Source organism: Lissotriton vulgaris, chromosome 9, assembly GCF_964263255.1.
Source record: "Lissotriton vulgaris chromosome 9, aLisVul1.2, whole genome shotgun sequence".
NCBI lineage: Eukaryota > Metazoa > Chordata > Amphibia > Caudata > Salamandridae > Lissotriton > Lissotriton vulgaris.
In genome coordinates this window covers 501,894,962-501,921,490 of record NC_141697.1, presented here as the reverse complement: position 1 = coordinate 501,921,490, position 26,529 = coordinate 501,894,962, and the positions used below count along the sequence as shown (strand labels likewise).

The 26,529-nt window shown below is 43.4% G+C and overlaps 1 protein-coding gene across 1 annotated transcript in view; it reads left to right on the top strand.

Annotated features, from left to right (window-relative positions):
• LOC147690325 (phospholipid-transporting ATPase IK-like) overlaps window positions 1–26,529 on the top strand; it is a 1,699,388-nt gene that overhangs the window by 684,814 nt on the left and 988,045 nt on the right. The window contains exon 8 of the mRNA XM_086937963.1: window positions 25,744–25,826. Within this exon, the coding sequence (XP_086794089.1) occupies window positions 25,744–25,826 (83 nt within the window). The remainder of the gene's footprint in view (window positions 1–25,743; window positions 25,827–26,529) is intronic.

Genomic DNA, 26,529 nt, shown 5'->3' with positions numbered 1-26,529 from the left:
TGTGCAAAGGAACCCAAAATTCCCTTCTTCTATTCCTTACCCAAGACACACAAAAACAAATCACCGCCCCCAGGACGACCGATAGTGGCAGGAATTGGATCACTACTCGAACCCCTCTCTAAATTTGCAGACGAATACCTTAAACCTCTTGTTCAAAAGACGCCCACCTATCTTAAAGATACGAGAGACCTACTGGTACAAATCAAGGACACACCATTTGACCAGAATACAATGCTCCTAGTGGGCCTTGACGTGGAGTCGCTCTATACGAGCCTACCGCAAGATGACACCCTGCAAATGTTGGAAGATGTTCTTTACAATGAAGATTGGAATTATCATACGCCAAGACATTTCATCTTACAATGCTGTCAATTAGCACTCAAAGAAAACTTTTTTGAATATAATGGAGTTCTATATATACAGAACCATGGAACTTCCATGGGCAGCGCTTTTGCCCCTTCGGTGGCAGGATTGTATGTAAGCCACTTCGAGCACCAACATATACTCAATGAAGGCAACCCGTACTCTTCCAGCATCCTCCTTATTTGGGACATCAAACATGATTTGAAACTGTTCATAAACTGGCTTAATGAACGTGATCCCTGGCTTAAATTTACATACACGGCCAATAGCTCGTCCATAGACTTCCTGGATCTCACAATCTTTGCTGAAAACAACCAATTGAAAACAAAGACATATACAAAACCAACTGCTAAGAATAGCTTACTCTCCTACAAAAGCCACCACCCCAAACCCTTGAGGGCCAACTTGCCTTACAGCCAGTTTCTACGAATAAAACGAAATTGCACAAAAACTGAAAATTACAAGGCCCAAGCAATAGAACTCAGTAATAAGCTAAAACAGAGAGACTACACACCAACCACTATTCGCAAATGCATGAAACGTGCGAACAATCAACCCAGGGAATGCCTCCTTCAAACTCATCCAAAAGACCCTATACCAGACCTTATGACATGTGTGACAACATTTTGTCCCTCTACCTATGAGGTCCAAAAACTGGTGAATAAAAAATGGAAAATCCTTAACACCGGGAAATTTGACTGGCCGAAACCTCGGTTTGCAAATAGGAGAACAAAGAATCTACGAGACACTTTGGTTCATACACGTCCCAGAAGCATGCAAACCCAAGAGACAACCAGAAATATCCCTATGTCACCAGTAAGTGGACATTACCCCTGTGGTAATTGCACAGCCTGCAAATACACTACTCACTCCAAACAGTTACAACTCTCAGAGACTCTCTTATGGACCCAGAAACAACATACTACTGCAACCCCTCCCATGTTATATACATGGCAAGCTGTCCCTGTAAAAAACTATATATAGGGATGACCTGTAGGAAGGTCAAAACAAGAATAGGAGAACACAGAAGTAATATCAGGCTGAAAAAGACAACTACAAAACTTTGTGCACACTTCGTAGAGGCTGGGCATTCCTGTGATGACATACGATGGACTGTGATTGAAATGCTCACCGAAAAAACTGTAAATGCCGAAAAAAAGCTTTACGAGAAAGAACAGAGATGGGTAGACCGTTTGAAAACCAACGTTGTGGGCCTGAGCGATAATATCCCCTGGCATCATTTTTCAGTCCACTAATCTGACTAAGTCACTTATATGAATCCCTAAACTGTATATCACAAGGACAACCTGACTGAGCTTAATAATAACTAGATTAAGCCACTCACATAAACTGTCTGTTTTTTCGCTTATAAATTTCGTTTAAAATTGCACATAATGCCATTCTATTGCATTTCACGAAATTTTCACAATCTAACTTCCTGGACCACTCTCCTATGTCCGGGACTCGCTGTTAACAAAGTGACATTGATCCCATTGACTTCTATCTTATTCTGCATTCTCCCTCCCTTTCCGCTTTCATCCAAATGTAATTACAATTTTTTTGTTTGTTCCTAACGCTGTTAATAAAGTTACAGCTTCCAACACATAAAAACGCCCATCTGACGTCTGCTCCGCATCCGGGGGCAGAGTCAGCACAAGCGGTGAATTCGCCCACACACGCGGGTAATGGCGGCGTCTGTTACACAGAGAGGTACTTTCATTGAATAGCGGTAAGGAGATTCTGATACTTTCTTCCCCCCTTTACAGCTCTGTGGTCCCCTGACGAAAGCGTTATACCTGACGATTTGGGGTAAGATTCAGACAGTTTTTGTATTACTCGCTTCTAACTCATAAACAACATGAGTCGGCTTATCTAAACTATCTGCGCTCAGTTAGTTTAAACTACACAGAGGTCCCGGCACCATTGCAATACGCTCCCTTTGACAACCGGTCGCTGTCGCATTTGCCTAAGCAGCGTTTATTTTCAGGGGCCACTTATTTGCAAAACAATTCAATATTTAATTTTTTCACTTTCCTGAATATATACACGTTCCTAAGCCTTGACTAGTGTACTCCTAGATTATACCATGTGTATACTAATTATCTAACTCAGTTGTTGCTGCCCTGACACTGTTCACTATTGCCGCTTTTTCCTCTGCCTTACTAGGTTCTCAGCCACCATGTTAACATACATGCCAAGCCTTGTTATTACACAATAACCCAGTAGATTAGACTACAGCTAACTCTGGGGCCTTCCCCCATTCCCCTCTCCACTGTGAGATACTAGGACAATAATCCGTGTGAAGTATGTTTATGCTTATTTCTTTTTCAGGTTAAAAGAAATTGAGTGGTCAATGAATACCCTCTAATAATCAACCCAAATATCACTACACGAATTGTGTGAGTAATCATTCTATGTTTTGTTTGTCTATATGTCCTGACGAAAGCCCCACAGACTCCGTTGAGCCATAGGGGGCTGAAACATGTCGACACTTTTTGGAAAGCCACACTTCTAGATCCAGTTACTCGATCTAGTATAAGTACCCAATTACTTTTATTCAAAAGATCTTCACCAATTTATTAAAGTTTTCTGGCGTCGATCTTATTTTAACCTTTTTCCTTTTTTTGCACTTACCCTATTTCTAATGGGGGCACAATTTTTATATCTGAACACTGCAATCTAGACCAGAGGAGCCTCTGGATGAGGCAGGCACCCAGCACATTCTATGGTATCCTATGATAACTGCCAAAACTACAATGTAGGGGCGGATGAAAGAGATATACCGCATTACCAGCACACATTGAGTTTTTGAGGATACCATAGTAATTCTATCCAATGGTTTAGAATTGTAACAAGTGTCCATTTCCTCCACTTGATTACTCTTAGGTATGTGAATCCTCATCTCCCTGGGATGATTCGGATCACAAGGTTGCGCACGTTGTCGCGTGTCTGTAACTGTGTTTTGCTAACATGTCTGTTTGCACTGAACGCAAAATTTCTGTGTGTTTTTGAGTCCAATTATTTGTTTTGAAATCAGGTTTGATTAGTACGTAGAGAGGTTTAACCCTTTCTGCGTAATTTAGAAAATAAGTTCTTCCAAAATTCAGCAAACCTAGAATTGACTGTAAGTTTTTCAGCATTTTTGGAGGTTGGAGCAGCACACATTTCTCTAGAAAGTTTGCTGCCAAGCTTTTGTCTTCACTTGAAAGTTCGTATCCTAAGAATAGGACGTTGTGGTGGGCAATTTGTGATTTCTTAAAATTTAATTCGTACCCTTCAGAAGAAAACCCAAGTATTATGGCGTTCACACTTTTCAAGTGTTCGTCCAAATCATCATCTGTAAGATAGATGTCATCGACATAAGATAATGCCTCATCATCGTACATTTGTAGTAACTCTGTTACTCTGGCTGAAAATAACCCTGGATTATTCTTGAATCCCTGGGGGAGACTGCAAAATTGTCTCTGTGTCCCCATAATTGAGAAAGCGGTCAAATGCCTGGTTTCTGGTGCAATGTTTTGACAGAAGAAACCATTATAAATATCTAATGTGGTTTTATATTTTGTCCGCACAATGTTATTCATTAGTGCTGCACTGTGTGCATTTTGTACTGCTAAAGTTTTGCAACAAGAGTTTAAATGTCTGTAATCCAAAACTAGACAATATGTATTGTCTGGTTTAGAGACAGGAAACTGTAGCAGGGGTTTCTGCTCATATACAGAACTGTGCATAGAGAATTGGAACCTCAGTGAATTAGGGTGTGCCAAAACTCACCTCAGCATCCAAAATCCCCTACCAGACTAGCTATCAGTGTCTCATTGGTTCTTACCGACCCCCAATGATTAGACAACCCAGAACATGGACTTAGAACACCTCAGGTAACGTGGAACACATGAACACTCTTTCATTATACTAACATATCAATCCAGAACGAGGAGTCAATGAGGACACGTGCGAGTTTGAAATGTTTATTTCTAATGCAGTGTTCTCAAACGCAGTATCTTAGCTAATACAAGCAAACATATTATAAGGAACAAGGTTAACAGCATGGTTATTATTCCATAAAATACAAAGGGTGAAAGCATGTTAAAATGCTAAAGGAAAAAGGTTTTAATAGAACCTCAGTTTACCCTCACTAGCTAGTATATTATATTATATCTACAGAAGGTCTCTTTGGGTTTAGAAGGGCGGGCCCATACCTTTGGGTTCAGCAGCAATGGATCACATCATCTCCTGCACCAACTCTCTGCATACGGATATTCATCAAGTGTGTGTTCATCCTGCTTCACGCAGTGCCTTATTAAACGCGCCTAAACCCAAAGTTGGCCACAGCTGCATCCATATTATGTCTACTCTGTGTGCTGATCAATCACTGAAGGAATTATTTTATATTATGGGGAAGGGGATTGTTTGTGGATCTAAGGTAGTAGGGATGTTATAAAGCAAGCTCCGCTCCATAGATAAACCAAGGTAAGTAACTAAAGTACACTGAAGTAACTGGCAAATACAACTGAATTATAAAAACAATGTGCAAAATTTATTCACAACCTCCCAGTTGGGTTACATTCTAAAACATAATGCAAAACATTTAAAAAGACCACCCAAAGTGGTAGCACAATCTATAAAATTACAGTCAACTACTCTGTGTACGAGATATTCTGAAGTACCATAGTTTTGTTTTATCTTCCGTTTCAAACCTAAAGTAAATACCATACATTTTTTCACATAACGGAAGCTATCTTATAATGGTGAAGAACTTATCGGAGATTCTTTACAATAGGTTACAGTGTGAAACAGTCAGTTATTGTCGTGAATTCTCCAGATTTTATCTTTGTAAACCATCATAATGAATTCGTTTCTAAGGTCCGTTAGATAACAGCAGATTATACAGGCAGTTGGAAACTGATTCTAAGAAAGGAATTTTTTCATAAAAAAACTATCACTCTGTAGTTTTAGATTGTTACATCGAATGTAATAAAAACTAGTGATAATCATGCAATTCTTATGAACCCATTTCTTCATACAACTTAGAGCACGTCAAAAAATACAAGATATAAATAATTAATAATAGTCCTATCACAAAAAAGCAGGGGATGTGTAAAGTAGACGACAAGATTATATAATGATGCTAAAACACTGTTATTTATTTATAGATACAGAGTCAAATGTCCTTAATGTCCTGATGAAGGTGTCAAGATTGACTAGCACCGAAACGCCGAGTCGACTTTTTAATACTTTGACTGTAATTTTATAGATTGTGCTACCACTTTGGGTGGTCTTTTTAAATGTTTTGCATTATGTTTTAGAATGTAACCCAACTGGGAGGTTGTGAATAAATTTTGCACATTGTTTTTATAACTCAGTTGTATTTGCCAGTTACTTCAGTGTACTTTAGTTACTTACCTTCGTTTATCTATGGAGCTTGCTTTATAACATCCCTACTACCTTAGATCCACAAACAAATCCCCTTCCCCATAATATAAAATAATTCCTTCAATCTTTTCTGACAAAATATCCCCCTCCCTGGTATACGTGACAGGCCTTGTTTTTGAAGTGCTGATCAATCACAACAATAAGCGCTGTGTTGAAATAACCTTGAAGGCCTCGGCACTCACTGTACAGACATAGCATACCAAGCAAGGCTGATATTATAAGCAAACATGTTATTCTCGTGTAAAGCAAAATACCTAACTAGGCGAAAAGCTTTAATAACAAAATATGTTGTGTGCAGAGGCAGCAGAAAAGGAAAAATGGCATCTAAATTTCTAACAAGCTCATGCTAACTTAACACAGTGCAAAGGTCAAACACCCTCCCTTTGATCTGAGCACTGATAGGACAAGTATGAAGAGGCAAATTTAGGAACGCAGACTTCAAGATTGATAGTTCAAACACAAGTCTCTAATTTGGCACTTTAAAAACAGAAGTAAAAAAGAAACATAATATTTCGAGAAAAAAAATCTAATTGTCAGACATTGAAAAAGTCAATAGGCAAGTGTTTCAAAAATTTTTGAGGGTCCAAAAAAAAATCCAAGAATCCAATGAAAGGTGTAGGTCAAGAATACGAGACTGCAAACACAGTTCACCCTAATAATGAATATGCAAAATATGCAGCAACAGCCTCCAACAGGAAGTTATCCGAAAATAGATCTGCGATCCAATTTAATAAAGGGAAACAACATACATGCTCTTCAATTACCGGAGCCTCTTGCACCATCAGAGGACAACTGGGTGGGTTCTCGAGGAAGCTGCCGGCCAAGAAATATTGCGCAGCTGCGAACACATTCCAACGACCCAGTATACCATGCATCGTTGCAAAGGCCATATTCCCTCCATCAGAACAAAGCAATTCATGAGTAACTAAGGGACTCATAAATTGATTATAATCCGCATCGGGAGACAACTTATTGCAGAGACACAAATCCAGGGCCCATTCGAAGTCGCAACTCAGGCAATGAAAAACTGGCTGGACACATGTAAAGTATGAAAATCAAAAAGATAATCCATAAGCTGCACTCAGTGTAGAAAGAGGCAGCGCACCATAGTACTCAAGCATCTTGGCGCGAAGGAGCCCTAGCCGAGATAGCTCGTCTTGTAACACAGGATGTGCATCCATTTTGAAATAAACAAAACAGTAATAGCACACCAGCAGCAAGAGCCAATAGCACTGGAAATCCACCAAACAGGCTGGGGAAAATAGAATGGAAGACAGCTGGTATGACCCCGAAAATCTTTTGGAAGGAAGTCACTAAGCCACTGCTCACAACTTTAAAAAAATGAGCCAGCCCCGTAGTGGAGGACGCATTAAAGATAGTGTGAATTAACTCACCGAAGTGCAAGGGCAAATCAGTATTTAATAAGGCATGCACTTCTGTGCGGGTGTTAGCCACGTGAAGGACACATGTTTCACGAGCAGGTGTGAGGACAACTTCTTTTTGGGACAATAGGGCTCTTATGCGACTCATCTTATTGAACTCTGCTTTCAGGGTCAGAATCTTAGGCCAGATGAAAACCTCAAGTTTCCCATGCGGTATGGATGCATTATATTCTTGCAACAAACTACACATTCACTGACTTTAACGACATAAGCAATCCCTTTTATTAACCCACAACAATCCTCAATGTTTAAAAGTAAATAACTCCCGTTAGCCAGCAATGTGAATGTGGGAACGATTGCCGGCATGGGTGTACCTTTCGAAACACAGGCTAAATTAGGCTTGTTTTGGTTGCAAGAGCCATGTAATTGGATATGTTGACACATTAAGAATGATCCAGTGTTTCCGTGCATTCTTCACCATTCAAATAATCTATATGTAAAAGGAAGCAACCAGGCTTCATGGAGATAAGAACTTCCAAGAGGCTCGTCACTGCCAATGGCAAAGTACTTCACACAATTTTTTTAATTCGAATAAAGGAAAAGGCAGAGTTATCAAACCTTGAATAAGCCACTCAGCAGCATTGGCCTCTGCCACAGAAAACGGTAAAGGCTGTAACCTCTCAATGTGTAACATAGAAAAAGAAGCATCTTTCATTGATAGTAAGCGTTGCTTGTCAGTCAAATTAAAGGGGGCAAACAAGGAAGACGTATTCATGAAATGCCACGGCACTTTACCTGCCTTAAGGGTTTGCAATGTCCATGCAAATTGCATAATGGAATGCAACTGATTTTGACCGTGGTACAAAGCAGACACTTCATCTTGCACAATAAATACAACAGATGACAGAATATTATCTAACGTGTAAATGCGAGAAGAGAGCGTGTTAATGCTGTTATCTACAACTGCTAGCACTAAATTAGCTTGATCTATAGCTCTAAGGTGGGTAGCCGCCTCAACCTGGGAAGCTTTCCAGAATTCGTTATAAACAGCATATGTCCATCTTTTAGATCTACCTTTAGCCGGGCCTTTAATAAAATCATTCAAATCAACATCATCAGTCAGTTTAGATAAATGCAGTTTAACTGACGCCAAGGTAGAATGTCTGAGCCAATTCTGACACAATTTGCCTACAGAATAGGTAGTCACAGAATGGCCACTTTCAAAACGGGGATCTACCCTGACCTGTGTAAAGCCCTGAGCCAGACCCAGAAAACAATTCTGGCATGAATCAGCACTTCTGTGCCAGAGCAACCAGCCTTCGGGATCCAAACTGGATATGTTAAAGGAGGAATTCAATAATAGAGTTTGTAACCTTCTCACGGAAAATTTTGTAGTATTACCCCAACCGGAATATTCCTCTAAATCAGGAAAAGAAGGAGCATTTAATTTTTTAGGAGTAGCCAATCCAAAGTATGTTGTCTGTGAAATAGTAGAATTCAAAAACAACATATGGTTCGGGATGAGGCATGCACGGTGCAAAGCCTCAGTGCCTTGCACTTGCCAGCTTTTAGAACCCCAAACAGATTTAAGGTCAATTGTATCCCTCCACAACCCGTAGCCCCAAGAGCCTACTGGTCTAGAAAGGGCTTTGAATACAATAATTTAGTATCGGTAAGTCTAACTTTGGATGTGGATTTATCACCCATTTTAAAATAAATGGCATTGGGATTAGACTGATTAAAATCCGTGAAGTAAGTGAACCTTTTCAAAAAGGTAGCAGAACTGCCTTGTATAGGAGCTGGACAGTGTTCCCACTGGGTGTAATTTACAGTGAGTCTCCTCGTATTAGTTTTATGCAGATAGTGATTGCCAAAATGTTGATAACAATACAAATCACCGTAATTAGCAGACTCCAAGTACAAATCTTCAGCATCAAAGGCAGCATAATATTTCAAATCAGAAAACAATGATTCAACGGCCTCAACATCCCAATCATCAGAACATATATTTTGCTTAACTACATACCCCATAGATACTATAAGCACATTAGGGACATTTATAACCTCAGTGGGACCATGACTTTGAAATCGAACTGCATCCCATACAATCCCATCTAAGACAGGCCAAGCAGTGATGTTAACAAAAGCCAGGTCTCTTTGCACTTTGTGTGATGAGGAATGGGGAGCAAAGTTCCATTGATATGTCGAATGCTAGTTCTCTCCTCGACATAGTGTCCATTGATGAGACAGAAAAAATAAAGCACAAAACCAATTGACATAAAAAGTAAATCGAAAAAAGCACCATCCAAATATAAGTCCAAGGGGGAATCAAAAAATGCTTTTTAAAAAGTCTTGCCAAATCAGAAAATCTTCGAGGGCTTTTCAGATGTGTGGGAAACAGTGTCAAATGAAAATCTGGATTCTGTAGTCAAGCGAGTTTGCAAATCAGGCATCGATAAGTCAGTAGGATAAGTATGGTCAGTTTCATCATGTTGATCACCAGGCAGTATACTCAATAAAGGACTGGAAATCGCAGGCAACTCGAGAGCAACATCAGGCACAGGATTGGAAACCGGGGCCAAAACAGAATTTCTCAAAATCGAAGGACATGAGACTGCCGGTGTCATACTAAGAAGAATCGGCCACTCTGTGTATCTTGACATTGTCAATGGAGATATACCTGTTCTCCTTACGACCTGGAAGTGGTGGTAAAATGACTGTTCTTGTGCCCTTCACTCCAAGCACTGGAACTGGATCTCGATAAGGACCAAATTCTTTATTGTTTTTGATCTTCTCACGAACTAGTTCTCCCACTTGGGGTAGCCAGCCAACTACCAGGATCTGCAATGCATCATCCGAGGTTTAGGGCAAATGTTCCTTTGCTAGACTGTCTCTTGTCTTTTGTAGATCCTGTAAAACATTGCAATGTTCATCTACATCAAAGGAGGCAGCTTGAGCCACCAAGTCTAGACCGTCAAGGTCCGGTACATACATCTTGATACCAAAGAGCATTTTGTATGGGGTCCGCCCACCCAGAGACCTTCTAAGGAGATTATTAAGAGCACACTGCATGCCATTGAGATGGGCCAGTCAGTTCCTGCCAGTGCCTATAACTCGAGTCATTAAAGACTGCTTTAAATCTCGGTTCATCCGTTCTACAACACTATTACCCTCAGGTCTGTATGGAGACGAAAACTTGACTTGGACCCCCAACGAAGTCATGACATCCTTATATGCCTTATACGCTGATCCGAATGGAAGGTACCACAGGCAAAAATCCCTACAAAGATACGCAAGTCTCCTTTGACAATCCGTGAATCAGCGCTGTGGTGAGGCCAGACCCACACAAAGCGTGTGCATGAAGCAACTGCTACTAAGATGTACTTATACGCAGTATCAGAAGAAAAGGGACCGCAGTGATCTAAATAAACACACCCAAGGGGTTTAATAGAAATGTACAACTGTGTCTGGGGCGGACGCACCGCAGTTGAAGGCTTAATCTGCTGGCAGATGTCACATTGAAGGACATAGTCACGCGTCTGTTTGTACAGCCCCCGCCACCAGAAACGTTGTTGTAACTGAGCTACATTAGCTGAAGTGCCAATTTGCGCAAACGCAACACCCTCATGGGCTGCGGTAAACAGTGTAGGCCTGCGGTCCGCGTTGGGAAGTAACCTCTCACCAATGTCAGGTATTTTTACATAAGGAACTTTATCAGGACTTAAGTGGTATGAATACTTCGAAGGGAATCCTTTTGGATATTTACCTCCCTTGTCAGTTACAGCAACAGCTGCCAAGATATCATCATCAATCTTACTTTTGGAACGTGTAACTGCTGCAACCAAATATGTCGATACCGCTGATTTTGCTGCCTCATCGGCAAGCGAATTGCCAACAGCTTGGACTCCCACGCGCTGATGGCCAAGAGTATGAATCACAAACATGAGGGGCAATTGCTCTTTAAGCTCAGCCACTCAGACCCAGATCATTTTATGTTTTATTGTGCTACCCTTGGAATCACGAAAATCAATCTGAATCCAAAAGAACAGGTTTTCATTGTAAGACTGGACACAGTAGTAAGAATCACTCACAATAAGAGTTGTCACACCAGGATCAGCGTACTCCAACGCAAGCATCAGAGCATGAAGCTCTGCCAATTGTGCGATACAGTCCCCTAGAGTCTGCGTGTGCACGACTCTGGACTTGAACTCATCATTCACCATGGCACCTACCACAAGCGGAAACGTATGCGTGTTTAGACCCATGCGCAACCTGCGCTGAACCATCAGTGTATATGATGCAATGAAAGTCCTCCAAAGGTCGCATAGCCAAGGGGGCAGGATGAACAAACTCATAATGCAAAAACTCCTGCCGCTGTAAGGAGGCATAACAAATAAACATGACATCCGAAGACATCAATGATGCTGCCCATTGAATCCACTAAGGGTACAAAGCTTCCGAATTTGGCACACTGGCTTTCGTCACTGCCTCTAATGCAGGAAACGGGGTTACAACCAACATGCATTTTCCCTGCGACAGCTCACGTTCCTTGAGAATCGCCATTTGCACTGCTGTCAAAACTTTTTCCACAGAGGAAAACCGCATCTCAGCCGAAGTGTACAAGTGTGACTTGTAAGCAATACGTACTGTGTCTCCTTCGTTAAAAGTAAGGTACATGAAACCCACCGCCTCAAAGATGATTCTTATCACCAGGTTGGTGTGGCAACCACGAGTCAGCAAGAACTTATATTCTAGAAGATCAGCCTGCAAAGATTGCAAAATAGCTGAATGTTCTGGCAGCCAGCAAGATTTGCTAAAAGTAGGTGGTATCAAAGCATACAAAGGCTTGATACGCTGGGCATATTCGGCAATATAAATACACCCAAAATTAAAAAATCTCAGCAAGGACTGCAATTTTTTCAGAGTTGTAGGAGCGCGTAGTTGTGCGCATTTCTCCAAGAAGTGAGGAGACAATCCTCTACCTTCATTATTGAGCTCGTAGCCCAGGAACAACACTGTGTACTCTGCAATGTGAGTCTTTGCAAAGGTGAATTTGTAACCAAAGTCCGCAAAGTTACAAATTATGTGGTCAACTCGACACAGATGCGCCCAAAGCTCGTCGTCTGTGAGATAAATGTCATCCACATACGAACATGCATGAGTGTCTATCCTCTCCAAACGAGAGACAATACGGGCAGCAAACATGCCTGGACTTTTCTTATAGCCCATAGGTAAACGAGTATACTGGCATTGTTTGCCGCCACAGGTAAAACTGGGCCACTGGGAACTCAGTCCGTCCAAATTGTGGGCAAAAAAAATGTTGGATATGTCAAGAGTGGTTTTAAACCGTTTACGCACAAGACTATCCACAAGAGCAGAGCCGTGAGTATTCTGTACTGCACAGGTACGGCGATGCGAGTTCAAATGCCGGTAATCCAATACCAAACGGTATGAGCCATCAGGCTTGGTTACAGTAAAAAGAGGGTTATTCATCGGTGACACACAAGTTTTGATCACACCTTGATATTCCAATTGTTCGAGGATTTCCGTGACGGAAGCCTTAGCTTCACGTCGGATGGGATATTGAGGTTGAGGCTGTGGCATAAACCGTAAAGGAATCTCGTGGTGTGGGGAAAATTTATCCCAACCACACTGTGTACGGTACAAAGCCAGCGCAAGAGCCTTATCCCACTCTTCTGCAAAATTCAGCGCAGGCTCTTTTGAGACCATGTGCGCGAAACTAGGGATTATCACCTCCTCCCCTTTTGGAGCTGCGAGCACAAAAGGTGGGGGCCAGTCAGCTTCTGCTAACAAATTGTCATAGGTAGTTGTAAGATTTTCCCAAAATACCCCTTTGATGGTACGCTGTATGTCACCTTCAATTAAAAGGACTATGTTATAAAGTCTATCAGGGGGAGCTACTCTAGTATCAGCTGTCTCCACAGCAACATATCGATCAAACGCTGTCACCTTCAGTAGCGGGCGCAGGACCTCTCGCACTATGGTAATCTCCGCTGCGCTGTCCAGCAAGGTCAAAGCCCATGTCTGATTCCGAAGCTGCGTTCTCACTATCTGTGGCATACCTCGCTGTTAAAGCGGCAACTTTCTTTTTCTGAAACTGGGGTCTCTCCGGAGTTGAATCATCCTGCTTGCCTTTACTGTCTTTCGAGCGAGGCTGGTCGCATCCCTGCAGACCCTCCTCCACCACCGTTCGATGAGGCCGATGAGTCCTGAAAAGAACGAGGAGAGCGTTGTTCAGAAACCTGAAAACGATCAGGAGATTTTATCGTTGCGCGATCGCGCAAGTCATAAATACGTTCTGTAGGCGCAGGCACTGGTGATGGAGGACGAGACTCCTGTTTCTGTTGTTGTTGTTTACCCTGTGTTTGTTTTTTTGGCCAATTTTGTTTTTTGGTCTTGGGCTGCTCATCATTCTCTGACTTCGGCCCTTGGGGTTGCTTTTTCTCCTTAGTGGAAAATGGCTTGACACCCACGCTATTACGGCCCACTGTTTTATAAGCCGCCACAATAATCCTCGGTAACTGTCGGGGTTTGTCGGCATCGGGAACCGCCTGCAATGCATTGGACACCTGAAAGTTCACCGCATCACCCTTGACATTCGCAAGTATGAGATCGGAAACTACATCAAAGGAGCCGCATAGGCGCATACCCAATTCAACCGCTGCCTCAGGTCTGTGTTCATCCTGAACACGTTTAATGACTGTTGGAAGGACAGTCATGGATGGAGTGCCGAAGCACCTCGCATAAACTGCCGCAAAGATTTTTCCCCACGACTCACAGTCACCAATTTCAGGGGTCAAGATCTTAGGCATGCTAATTGTCAGAATCCTGTGTTTTTCACCAGGAGTCTTGTTAGGAAATACTGCTTCCAGCTGGTCAAACTTCTCTGCAAGCCAGAAAGGAAATTCATCCTTATCCTGGGGGCGCTTGCCCATCACAGCGTTGACCAATACAGGACTAAGTTTCATTCCGCCCTGCCCAGAAGGACGATACAGAAAAGGGGGTGGTGATGAACAGAGAGTCTGAATTAAGCAGAACACTCTTACCCAGTCCAAAGATCAGGGCTTGATCCATCACCGTTATTTATCTCACTGCACCATCCCAGCTCAGAACCTGGCTATATGCAAATCAGTCTGTCCCTGGCCCAGTGCATCATGGGAACAGGGCAGACTAAACTACCAAGCCAATTCTTCACCAGAAAGGAGACAAGCTACCGGGGACCGGTTTCTGGCATTTCAGCCGTCTTCGGCCCGGCTTGCTTGAATCCTGATGGTGCAGTGAGAAAGGGGCTCATGTCTGAGTATACCCTGCCACACCTATAGTGGCCAAAAATGATACAGAAAAGGGGGTGGTGATGAACAGAGAGTCTGAATTAAGCAGACCACTCTTACCCAGTCCAAAGATCAGGGCTTGATCCATCACCGTTATTTATCTCACTGCACCATCCCAGCTCAGAACCTGGCTATATGCAAATCAGTCTGTCCCTGGCCCAGTGCATCATGGGAACAGGGCAGACTAAACTACCAAGCCAATTCTTCACCAGAAAGGAGACAAGCTACTGGGGACCGGTTTCTGGCATTTCAGCCGTCTTCGGCCCGGCTTGCTTGAATCCTGATGGTGCAGTGAGAAAGGGACTCATGTCTGAGTATACCCTGCCACACCTATAGTGGCCAAAAACGATACAGAAAAGGGGGTGGTGATGAACAGAGAGTCTGAATTAAGCAGACCACTCTTACCCAGTCCAAAGATCAGGGCTTGATCCATCACCGTTATTTATCTCACTGCACCATCCCAGCTCAGAACCTGGCTATATGCAAATCAGTCTGTCCCTGGCCCAGTGCATCATGGGAACAGGGCAGACTAAACTACCAAGCCAATTCTTCACCAGAAAGGAGACAAGCTACCGGGGACCGGTTTCTGGCATTTCAGCCGTCTTCGGCCCGGCTTGCTTGAATCCTGATGGTGCAGTGAGAAAGGGACTCATGTCTGAGTATACCCTGCCACACCTATAGTGGCCAAAAACGATACAGAAAAGGGGGTGGTGATGAACAGAGAGTCTGAATTAAGCAGACCACTCTTACCCAGTCCAAAGATCAGGGCTTGATCCATCACCGTTATTTATCTCACTGCACCATCCCAGCTCAGAACCTGGCTATATGCAAATCAGTCTGTCCCTGGCCCAGTGCATCATGGGAACAGGGCAGACTAAACTACCAAGCCAATTCTTCACCAGAAAGGAGACAAGCTACCGGGAGCTTGTTTCCTTCCCAGTGTAAGAATTGGCTTTTGTAGTTTGGTTTGCCCTGTTCCCATCATGCACTGGGACAGGAACAGACTAATTTGCATACAGCCAGGTTCTGAAACTGGGATGGTGCAGTGAGCTAAAAAACGGTGTTGGATCTAGCCCTGATCTCTTGACTGGGTGAGAGCTTTCTGCTTAATTCAGAGACTCTGTCCCTCACCACCCCTTGTTGTAAATATTTCTGCCCAGAAGGAAGCGCCTCACCACCTGGGGACCCGCCCGGGAGATTGCGGGTAATGTATTGCACTAACGACCTAATCACGCTAATCGTGACTACATGTAGTCGTCTAAATTCAGCAACGGAACACGACCCATGCTGAGGATGAGGTGTAAATCCAGCCAAAACTGGCCAAGTCGCGCCTGGAATGGACAAGGGACCTAACCTCGGAGCTGTTAAAGAGTGGGGTAGGACGCCATTAAACCAAACTCGGTGCTGCCAAGCGTTAATTGGAACCTCCTGTGTCCTATTCGGAACAGCCGTGGCAGTGTACGTGTCGAACACAGTAGTATTTGCATTCACAGCCGGGAAGGTTCACCCACGAATAAAATATTTTTTTTAAGGGTTAGCTACTTCCTCACTCACTACCATGATCACAGCCTTGCCCTCCACGGGGACATTATAAGTCTGCAAATGATTGCGCACAGCAATGCGACTATGTTGCGGAATATCCACTGCGGCCATAGTGACACAGAAAGAGAAAGGTCCAACAAAAAGTACGTAGCACAACTGGGTAGTAATTTAAGGAAACCGTTTTGTAAGAATCAAGCTTGAATAGACCTATATTAATATAGGCTGGTTTGTCCGACACCACTGTCTTCCGGAAACAATAGCAAAGGGTGTTAAGGACCGACATAAGTACTACTCAAGTGTCATGTAATAAGACCACCAACGTTCGGGCGCCATGTAGCAGGGATTTCTGCTCATATACAGAACTGTGCGTAGAGACTTGGAACCTCAGTGAATTAGAATGCGCCAAAACTTACCTCAGCATCCAAAATCCCCTACCAGACTAGCTATCAGTGTCTCATTGGTTCTTACCAACCCCCAATGATTAGACAACCCAGAACATGGACTTAGAACACCTCAGGTAACGTGGAACACAAGAACACTCTTTCATTATACTAACATATCAATCCAGAACGAGGAGTCAATGAGGACACATGCAAGTTTGAAATGTTTATTTCTAATGCAGTGTTCTCAAATGCAGTATCTTAGCTAATACAAGCAAACATATTATAAGGACAAGGTTAAAGGCATGGTTACTTTCCATAAAATACAAAGGGTGAAAGCATGTTAAAATGCTAAAGGAAAAAGGTTTTAATAGAACCTCAGTTTACCCTCCCTAGCTAGTATATTATATTATATCTACAGAAGGTCTCTTTGGGTTTAGAAGGGCAAACCCATACCTTTGGGTTCAGCAGCAATGGATCACATCATCTCCTGCACCAACTCTCTGCATATGGATATTTATCAAGTGTGTGTTCATCCTGCTTCACGCAGTGCCTTATTAAACGCGCCTAAACCCAAAGTTGGCCACAGCTGCATTCATATTATGTCTTCTCTGTGCGCTGATCAATCCAAACAATAAGCGCTGTGTGGAAATAACCTTGAAGGCCTCAGCACTCACTGTACAGACATAGCATACCAAGCAAGGCTGATATTATAAGCAAACATGTTATTCTTGTGTAAAGCAAAATACCTAACTAGGCGAAAAGCTTTAATAACAAAATGTGTCGTGTGCAGAGGCAGCAGAAAAGGAAAAATGGCGTCTAAATTTCTAACAAGCTCATGCTAACTTAACACAGTGCAAAGGTGAAACCAATACACAAGACAAAACAATGGATTGTTCATAGATGAGGTGCATGTTTCAATCACCCCTTGGAATTCAAGTTGATTTAAAATCTCCCTGACCTGTTTTTACCTTCCTGTTTAACAGGATATTGCCTTTGCATTGTTGGTTGAGTTTTTAACTGGATTTTATGGTGATGAGAATCCTCATCCCATCCTACGTGATTTTTATATAATACTGGAGCCTGGGCTACTGCCCATTTTCTGCCATAAGTGTATTTTTTGTGAATTGGAATGTGATTTGAGAAAAATGGCATAATGATCTCTTCGCCATGTGGGCACTCCCTGACAAATTCAGGTGGCCAGTCTTGTTCAGCTAGACGTATGTCAAAACCCTTAGATATCTTTTCCCAAAAGAGTGCTTTTATTTTCCTAGTTATGTCCCCCTCCATCCGGAGTGTTACTATATATAACTTATGGGGTATACTAACCCTGGTGTCGGCAATTTCAACTTGAAGGCATTTATTCAAGTCCACTGTCTCCAGATGATCCTTCAGGATCTTGTGAGCTATGGTGACTTCTGCTGCGCTGTCTAGCATTGTCTGGGCCCACTCCCCGTTCTTGAGTTGTGTCCTCAAGATCCTCGGCATGTCTGATCTTTACACTTGATAGCTTCTTTTTGGTAAATTGAGTTTTCTTATTTTTTGGAACGTGCTGTTCGTCTTTGGGCTTCACGCGTTCTTCTTTGTGTTCTGATCGTCCTCTTCTTTCGGATTTCTGCGCGGAAATCTGAAAGGTACAAGAGGAACGTGTATCAGTATCTTGATATCTATCAGGTTTTCTCAAGTTGTCCCTATTTCTGAGGTTATACCTCTATTCAGAGGGCTCCTGATGACGAGACCTACATCGGACTGAGAACGCTTCTCTTTAGGAGGTGTCGGTTTAGTGTTTTCCCACTTCTTTTTAGGAGTAGTGAGATTATTTTTAATAAAAACCTTTTCAGGATTTTCTATTAGTTGGGGTTTTAATGGTTTCCCACCCAAACTATCTCTACCTAGTTCTTCATAGGATTTTTCAATAACTCTTGCAAGTTCATATGGTTGCTCGGTTATATCTGTTTCTTTTAGTTTTTGGCGGATTGCCACGGATGCTGCTTCACGTTTAATGTTAGCTAATAGTATAGCCGAGACCTGTTTGAAATCTTTTAGTAATTTCATACCAAGATTTAAAGCAGGTTCTGGTCCGTATTCATTTTGAATCTGTCTTAGGACGTCTGGTATTACCGCCATAGACGGAACACCATGTGTTTTTGTGTAGATTGAAGCAAAGACTGTACCCCATGTGTCACCGTCCTCCACGTGTGGTGCAATCCCCATTGGTAGACAGATTGTTAGAATCCTGTGTTTCTCATGAGGTGTATTACCAGGAAATACTGCCTCTATCTGAGTAATTTTTTGAGCTAACCAGAACGGAATTTGTTCCCTTTTTGTGGGCAATTTACCAATGACTGATTTTATAGTCTGTGGTGTAATTTTGTTTGTGTTCCCCTGGTGAGGGATGTGCTGCGGAATCCTTACAGTTGGTTGGACTGTTAAAGTCCGCATGACATATTGAACCAATTGTCTGTGTATTTTTATTAACTGTTTTAGCTGAGCTAACAGTTCTGGACTTGTCATTTCTTCAATGTCAGGATGTGGTGTATAGCTGGCTAGTACCGGTCATGTAGCTCCTGGTCTACCTAGTGGAACGAGCCTGGTAATGTGATTTTGATGTTGTAGGGCAAGTTTAAACCAGAGCTGATGCTCTTGGTAAGTTAGTGGAATTTCAACGCCCTCAAAAGGAACGTATTCCGCTGGAGGTTCCTCCACTTTGTAGTAGTGGAACTCATTTGTTACTGCCTTAGCTGCTTGAAACATAATCCATGAAAAGAATACCTCTGTCTGCTGATATTCATGTGCCTCTATGACAAATATTACTTTACCACCTCTCGATGATACTCCATTGTTTTTGAGTTTTAAAGTGATAGTTTTTCTTACATTTACCGGGATGAGTATAACATCCGGGTCATTTTATTGGAGTGTTCTATTGTCTCAAACTGCCTGAGCTGCTGCTGCAGCCTTTCGTCGTCACTATTCGTCATTTTGTTGACCGAAAGTTTGCAGGGCAAGTTTCAAGGAAACAAAGATAAGGTGCACAATATTTTTGGAATACTGTATTCTTCAACGTTGAACAAACCAAAAACGAATAGATAGGATTTTTCGTCCTACTCAGTTTTGGCAGATATTATATTCTTTTACCCACTCCAGACGTCTATAGGAGTATTTTACGGGAAAAAGGGGTCTGTGTGAAAAGCACGACTGAGTTACTCTAGTATCTAGCATTAAATTATCGCCTTACCAAACGGGCTCCATGTAGTGTAGTTCCTATATTCCCAATAGGCTCTGCGCATACTGTCGTTTATTCCTATACCTACGCCAGTACCTTATTCCTAGGTGGTTGGTAAGGTGTGTTGTAAAATTGTAGAGTATTTCCTATATTCCCAAATGGCTCTGCACATTGGAATATATACTATAGTTTAGACGTAGGACTGAGGCCGACTAGGTCTATATCAAATATATTAGACTTAATTGTGAGTGCCAGCTTGCTCAGAGGTCACTAGAAACTTTCTCGAATAAACAAGAAGGGATTAGTTTCTGACAACCGCTTAAAACATACATGACAACTTTGTTTCCCAAGAAAAAAACGTATCTTTAGAGTCGCGAAACAAAAGATAGATATTTCACTCAGTCAATCGTGCATGCGTTGTTTCACCAGAGGCGCAGAGACATAGAGAGACGGGTGTTTTCAATAAAAGTATTTATTGAACAGTCTTCTTTCTCATGTAGAAGAAAAGAACTGCTACAATCGTAATACTGGTTGCAAAGTACAATGCGTACAGTACGAAGAGTATTATAAAATAATACTGTAAAAGCATGTTATGGTTTCTTAGCCATAAAATACATAGAATACATACATTAATAAATAAAGACTGCGGGCCAGATGTAGGTCACCCAATACCAGTCTGTAACGGCCGAAATTACCGAATTTCGGCCGTTACCGACCGGTATTAGGCTACTGAGATGTAGGTGGCCTAAATTGCAAATTCGGTAATTTACCGATTCGGTATTTTAAGGAATCAGTAAATTACCGAATTTGGAATGTAGGGAGCACTCAAATGAGTGGTTTTCCCATTTTAGGATTCACTATTTACCACCCCCTATAGGTTGGTGGTAAATAACGAATACCTTTGAAAATGCAAATCTGTGCATTTTCAACTGTGCCATGTGGCAGGCTTACATGCCCTTAGGGCATGTATGTGTGCCACATTTGCACACAAACACGACTCAGGGGTGTAACAGGGTTTCAAAATGACACCCTGGCACTCTTGAATGTGTCCCCCATTTTACCGAATCGGTACTTACCAATTCGGTAATTGACATTTATTCCTATGGGCCTCCAGGCCCATTGGAACGAATGGCAATTACCGATTCGGTAATGTTTACCGTTTTTTTTGCTACATAGCATTTACCGATTCTAAAATACCGAATCGGTAACGTTTGGTATTTTAGAATCTGTAAATGTACTTTACCTACATCTGGCCCTAAAAGTACTCAACTGGTGCTTCTAAAATACACCTACCCCGGTGTACCTAACCTTGGTCTAGTACAAGGGAGGAAGTAAGTGAGGTGTAGCTTAGTTTATGTATTCTTTGCCAAGAATCTATCCAAGAATTCTCTAAGCGTGAAATCAGCTCCGTACCTTGGTTCAGAATGCAGGAGGTCTGATATCTCTCTCTCAGGACTCGATTTCCGAACAACCTGCAAGGGTAGCTTGGAAACACTGGAGCTGGATTTCTCGGCATAGAAAAGACAGTGTCTCTCTCAGTGCGTCTGCTGGAGGGTCGGCTTCCTTTGGCACTTGCTGCGGTGAGCTGTGTCATGTAGGTAGATAGTCGAACTGCTTAAAACCACTGTGTGTTTGCCTGGGCAAGTGTGGATATATTTATACCTTGAAGGTGCCGAGTTTGACGTAAGGGTGGACATAATAACATCATTAAAGACTCAGTTCTTTGAAAACTCCATGAGTTCTTGGATAAATCAATATTCAAGCAAGAGGAAGTCCCTGACAGCTGAAGGCGGGTTTTTCCAAGAAATCTTTGTGGATTTTCAGAACTAGTGGAAGTAGCCATGCCGTATTTGGACTGCACGGGCTAAGTCTAAATATGGTGATGATTTCTATGCCTATATAAGGGTCGAGTGATTTATACCTATATATGGGCATAAATCTGGAAAATTACACTAGGGTTCTAAAATGCTACACAACAAAATGTGTCAAGTAGGTATGGGTAAGTTGTATCCTTGTTGTTAGACCTGGCACCTTGGCGTGAGTCTCCCTTCCACTTTTTGCTGATGTGCCTCCGATGTTTTGCTGGTTTTCCGATACTCAGGGCACTGCGCCACGGCTGACCCGTGCCGCAGTGCAAGTGCTCCCTACTGTAAATTGTACATGCGATTGGTATCCATGATTGGTTCAGTGGATTTACTGTTAGTCCCTAGTAAAGTGCACTAAGAGTGCCGGGGCTTGTAGATGCCAATACTGCTGGTGGGCCTGCAGCGCTGGTTGCGCCACCCACCGAAGCAGCCGTAAAGATGTGTCTGGGAACTGCGACCGCAGAACCCGCGTGCGGTCTCGTACTGTCATGCTAGCTGGGCAAGTGCACCCACTTGCCAGCCCCCGAACCTTCCCTTGACTACATATTAGTCACCCCTATGGTAGGCCTGCGGGCAGGGTGCGTTGTAGGTGTAAGGTAGGACAAGCCCTGATGTGTGTGGCATGTCCTAGTAGTGACTTACAACCAAAACCGTATTTCACTATTGAAGGCTACCTGCTCCATTAGGCCAGACTGAGCTGCTGGAATTATTACACCCTATAATCCCAGCAGGCTCAAGGAGCATGGTAGCGCGTCGTGTTTAGTATGCCTGAACTCAGGATGATAAAATATTTCTTGTAGACAAGTTTATTTTAGTATCCTGTGTTTGCAAATGCTACTTTTAGAAAGTTAGCCTTTGCTTGCCTAACCATCTCAGCCGCCTCTGCTGGTATGTGTATCTGACTGTCTGGGACGTGTGAGTGACAGGGCTGGGAGGATGACAGGTGGTGAATGCGCAGATTACACCTTAGTGGGAGGTAGGAGTGGCTCTTGACTCTGGATCTTGCTGTGCTCTGCCACCACAATGCTGGCTCCACCCTCCTGGGGAGCGTCGGATGATTCCGCCGACACCTGGCCCAGGAAGGGCGAAGCCCCATCAACAAGGTACTCTGGCTGCCCCTGTCCGCACAATGCTGGCTCCACCTCCTGTGGGGCGTCTGATGCGCCTGCCCCTCACACTGAAAGCAGAAGCCGGAGTACACCCGCCAGGGTACTCGAGGACTGAGAGTGGCTATGCAAAGGCCCCCCTGGCCTGGGAGAACAAAAGAAATGCCATATAAAAGAAGGAGCCCTGCTCCTTGAAAATTAGATCCTGTTTGGGCTACAGAAGGAACTCTGCCCGACGAGAAGGACCGGGAAGGACAAGGAAGAGTGCTGTCTCTTGCCTGTGTCTGGTGCCTTGCTGCCGAAGGAGAGGAAAAGGAAAGACTACGAAAAGACTTTTGCTTTACAAGACTTTGTGCCGAACTCTGCTAAAAGATCTCCAAGGGCTTGAAACTGAACTTGCCCCCTGACCAGCGCCCCAGGACCAGTGGGCGCTACACCCTGAAGAAAGCAACTGCGTGTGCTGCTCCTCGTGGCAGTACCGACGGAGGAATCTCCTCTAAGGCGACGACATCCACCTGACCACCGTGACCGGGGCCCAGAGCAACAGCGAGAGCAAAGTGAGGAACAGCCGCCGCTGGCCCGAACACCGTGACCTCAACTGCACCGGGAGCCCGAGAGCAAAGCGAAGGAGGACCCGTCCGGTCCGAGCTCTCGAGTTGACTGCGCAACGAGCAGCCAATCCACTTGCAAAGACGGACAGTCGCCCTGTGAGAGTCCCCTAGGTCGGTACCTTGCCCGACAGCTCAGCTGTGAGCGCACAGCTGCACCGGCACTTGGCTGGGTACGTCCTGCACTTGAGGACCGTACTGCCACTTGCCGCCACCACGCAACCGCCGCCTCCAGGGTCGGAGCGGACGACGAGGAAAGGACCCTGCTGCCACAGAACACCGCTGCCCCGGATGACCCGTGAACTGCTCGGCTGAGAGCCGCAACGAACAGCGACCCCGGGAAGGCAACGCGATGTGGGACAGATCCCCTGGGAGCCGCCTGCTCCACAAGAACTTTGTTGAACTGGGCAGAAGGCCCTCAAAGAACTCTTATTGCTTGAAAGAACTGTGGCAACTTGAACTAAGTAACTTGGAACCGCTACTTGCAAGTCTGATAACTGTATTCATAAGCCTGCTTGAAGTCTATATAAAGATATATATATTTTAACAGAATACAGTCTGGTCTCATTGTGTGGTGGGTTGGTTGTGACGGTGTGATATTGCAAGTGTTTAACCCTATGTGCCCCAAAGATTAGCCTACGACTGCTTAAGCCACACTACCTAGAGGGTAAGCAGAGGTTGTCTGGAAGGTAACCCTCAGCCCTGACGAGGAAGAGAGAGTCCCTGCTTGTCGCTAGTGTTGCACTGCGCCAACTAGAGCCTCCCCCTTCCTACACTTGTTGTAGTTTTTTATGTCTTTCTGTATTAGCGGCCATCTTCCCGCCTCTATGTCCGCCCACTAGGTTTTCAGTACCTTACTCAAGCTCCTGCTTCCATTTACAGGCTACTAATTATTGATAACCCACTGTTTCTGCACAGCAGATCGCCAACTGATCTCTTACAGGATTAATTATCTCTGCCCCTGTCGACCCCCTTTTCCTCATCAGCCCCTCTTGGTCGCACAGGGCGCTTCGTTTATACCTCTTCATTTCCTAGTAGTGGATTTTCCGTAAATTTTCTGCCTTGCTGGACATTTTAGGCCGCTCCACATGACCCGATTTTCTGCTGGACCTCTTAGGCCACCCCGCATGTCCAAATTTTCTGCGGCACAACCCCTCAGGTAGTTGTTCATTATCTTTCAACTCTACTGCTTACCTGCACCTGTGCATTCATCCGCTCATCCTACTCTCCTCTCCCGGTTTCTCCTATACAGCACTACTCTTAAATTAGTGACCATTGTCCTGATGATGACCAGGAATTGATGAGGACGAAATGCACCCACACAGCACAGAACTCTGGCGCTGTTGTGCTCAATCAATTCAGCCTGAATCAAAATACTGACTTTGCACATCCGCATTGTATCATTGACCACATAATTATTTGTTTTTAACCTTTCGCCGTTCACGCTGTTTTTTAACCACAGTGTCACTGCGCCGTTCACTGTCACTAGCAGGTTCAGTGCACACTTGTGTGGTATCGTCACTATATGAAAAAACTGTACTGTAGTGCTGTTACAACTACCTACAAATATTACTTTACACTTTATCAAATCCCATTGTGGTCTCCCTTCCTTTGTTCTCCCTTCTTGTGATTTACACTATCATTATAATTGTCCTCACTGAATGACTACCAGTTGAGACATATTGTTTTGTTACTTATTCAATGGAGGGCATTAACAAGGTATATGCCATTGATACTAGGGGATGTCCCTCTGCCTCATCAAATTATTGTGGTAATGCGGTTTTCCTGATGGCTCAACCATAGTCAGAAAAAAAGCTTTGTGACAGACTATTATTGGAGGGGCTGGCTAATCCAACCTTAACTTTCTAACTCCATTCCTATGGTCATCCTTGGCCATGACTGCCATGTCAACCATCATGTTCCTAGACTGTGAAAGTGCAGAAATGTCCCCTATCAGCTAGAATAAAGGAAAATAGGTAAACGTATTTCTAAAACAATGAAATTGAAGACAAGCCTGCCATTGCACAGTGGCCTGACAGACCTGCTATTATGGTTTTCCCCTTGCAGCATCTCAAAACATGTATGAGAAAGCAGCTTTGAGTAGAAATGTCCAGCAAACCATCAGCCATTTTGAAATTGTTGGAACAGCTGTGCTTTCTCCAATGCCCAACAGCTTGTTAGATTCCTGCCAAACTTTACATGAGACCGTAAGCCTTTTCTGAGTTCAGGTGAAACTCAGGTCGACCAACAAATGTAAATTGTTACCTGACCCCAGAACACGTAGTTACCACTTTCTTTTGCCTTGCCCTTAGTTTGCCTGTATCTAGATCTGCTTTAGACATTGCCATTCACTTGTTAGTTATGAGAATTCGGTATATTGAATAAAAGCATATATCTAAGAATTGAAAATGATAGGATGATAGAACAATTTATGATTATAGATGGCAGTCTGTGCCTAATTACCATATTTTGTTCACTTTTCCGTTTAGGGAAACAAATCTGAAATTTCGTCAGGCTCTGATGGTCACACATGCTGAACTGAGTTCAATTCAAGCACTGGCAGCCTTTGATGGTGAGTTAAGTCACGTCCAATATTGTCCAGAAGATAATTGTGTCATAGTGGATATGTGTGAATAACTGATCACATGGTCAGTAGTTAGGAATGCCCAGCTTTAAAGATGGCATGCAAACACTGCAGGGAAAAAAAGTCTACCCGGAGTTTAAGGGTATATATGCAGTTAAGTAAACTAGTCAGTAAAAGGTGAATGAGCCTCCATATATCTATATATACTCAGGAATATACCGATCTGGGTCCTTGTAACTTTCCCAGTGTTACAGGGTCCTGAATTAGCTGGATCTGCAATCTAGGAACCCAAAGATTGCTGGCCCAAAGACCTCAAGACCTTTGCATGAAGCTGACTAGGCCTGTGCTCTAAAAGCCGCATGAGAAAAGCAGAACACCATCTCCCTTCTCCTGCTATGCCCTCCCAGCCACACCCACAACTGGCACAATGAACTTGCAAACAACACTATGGGCCTGAACACAGACTTCTACTTAGAGCAAGTGGCAAATGTGTATGAACTTGGGCCTGTTATTTTCACCAGAAGGGATGCTCAACCTGCCATCTGAGGGTCACTGAAGAGTCACTTAGGAATTTGCAAGACGAAAGAAAGACTACCAACGGACTTTTGTTGGCCAAATTAGGTTTGTTGATAGAGATGTTAGTAATGGCATATGTGAATTGTGCATAAAGTGTTAAAGATTGGAAAATAGA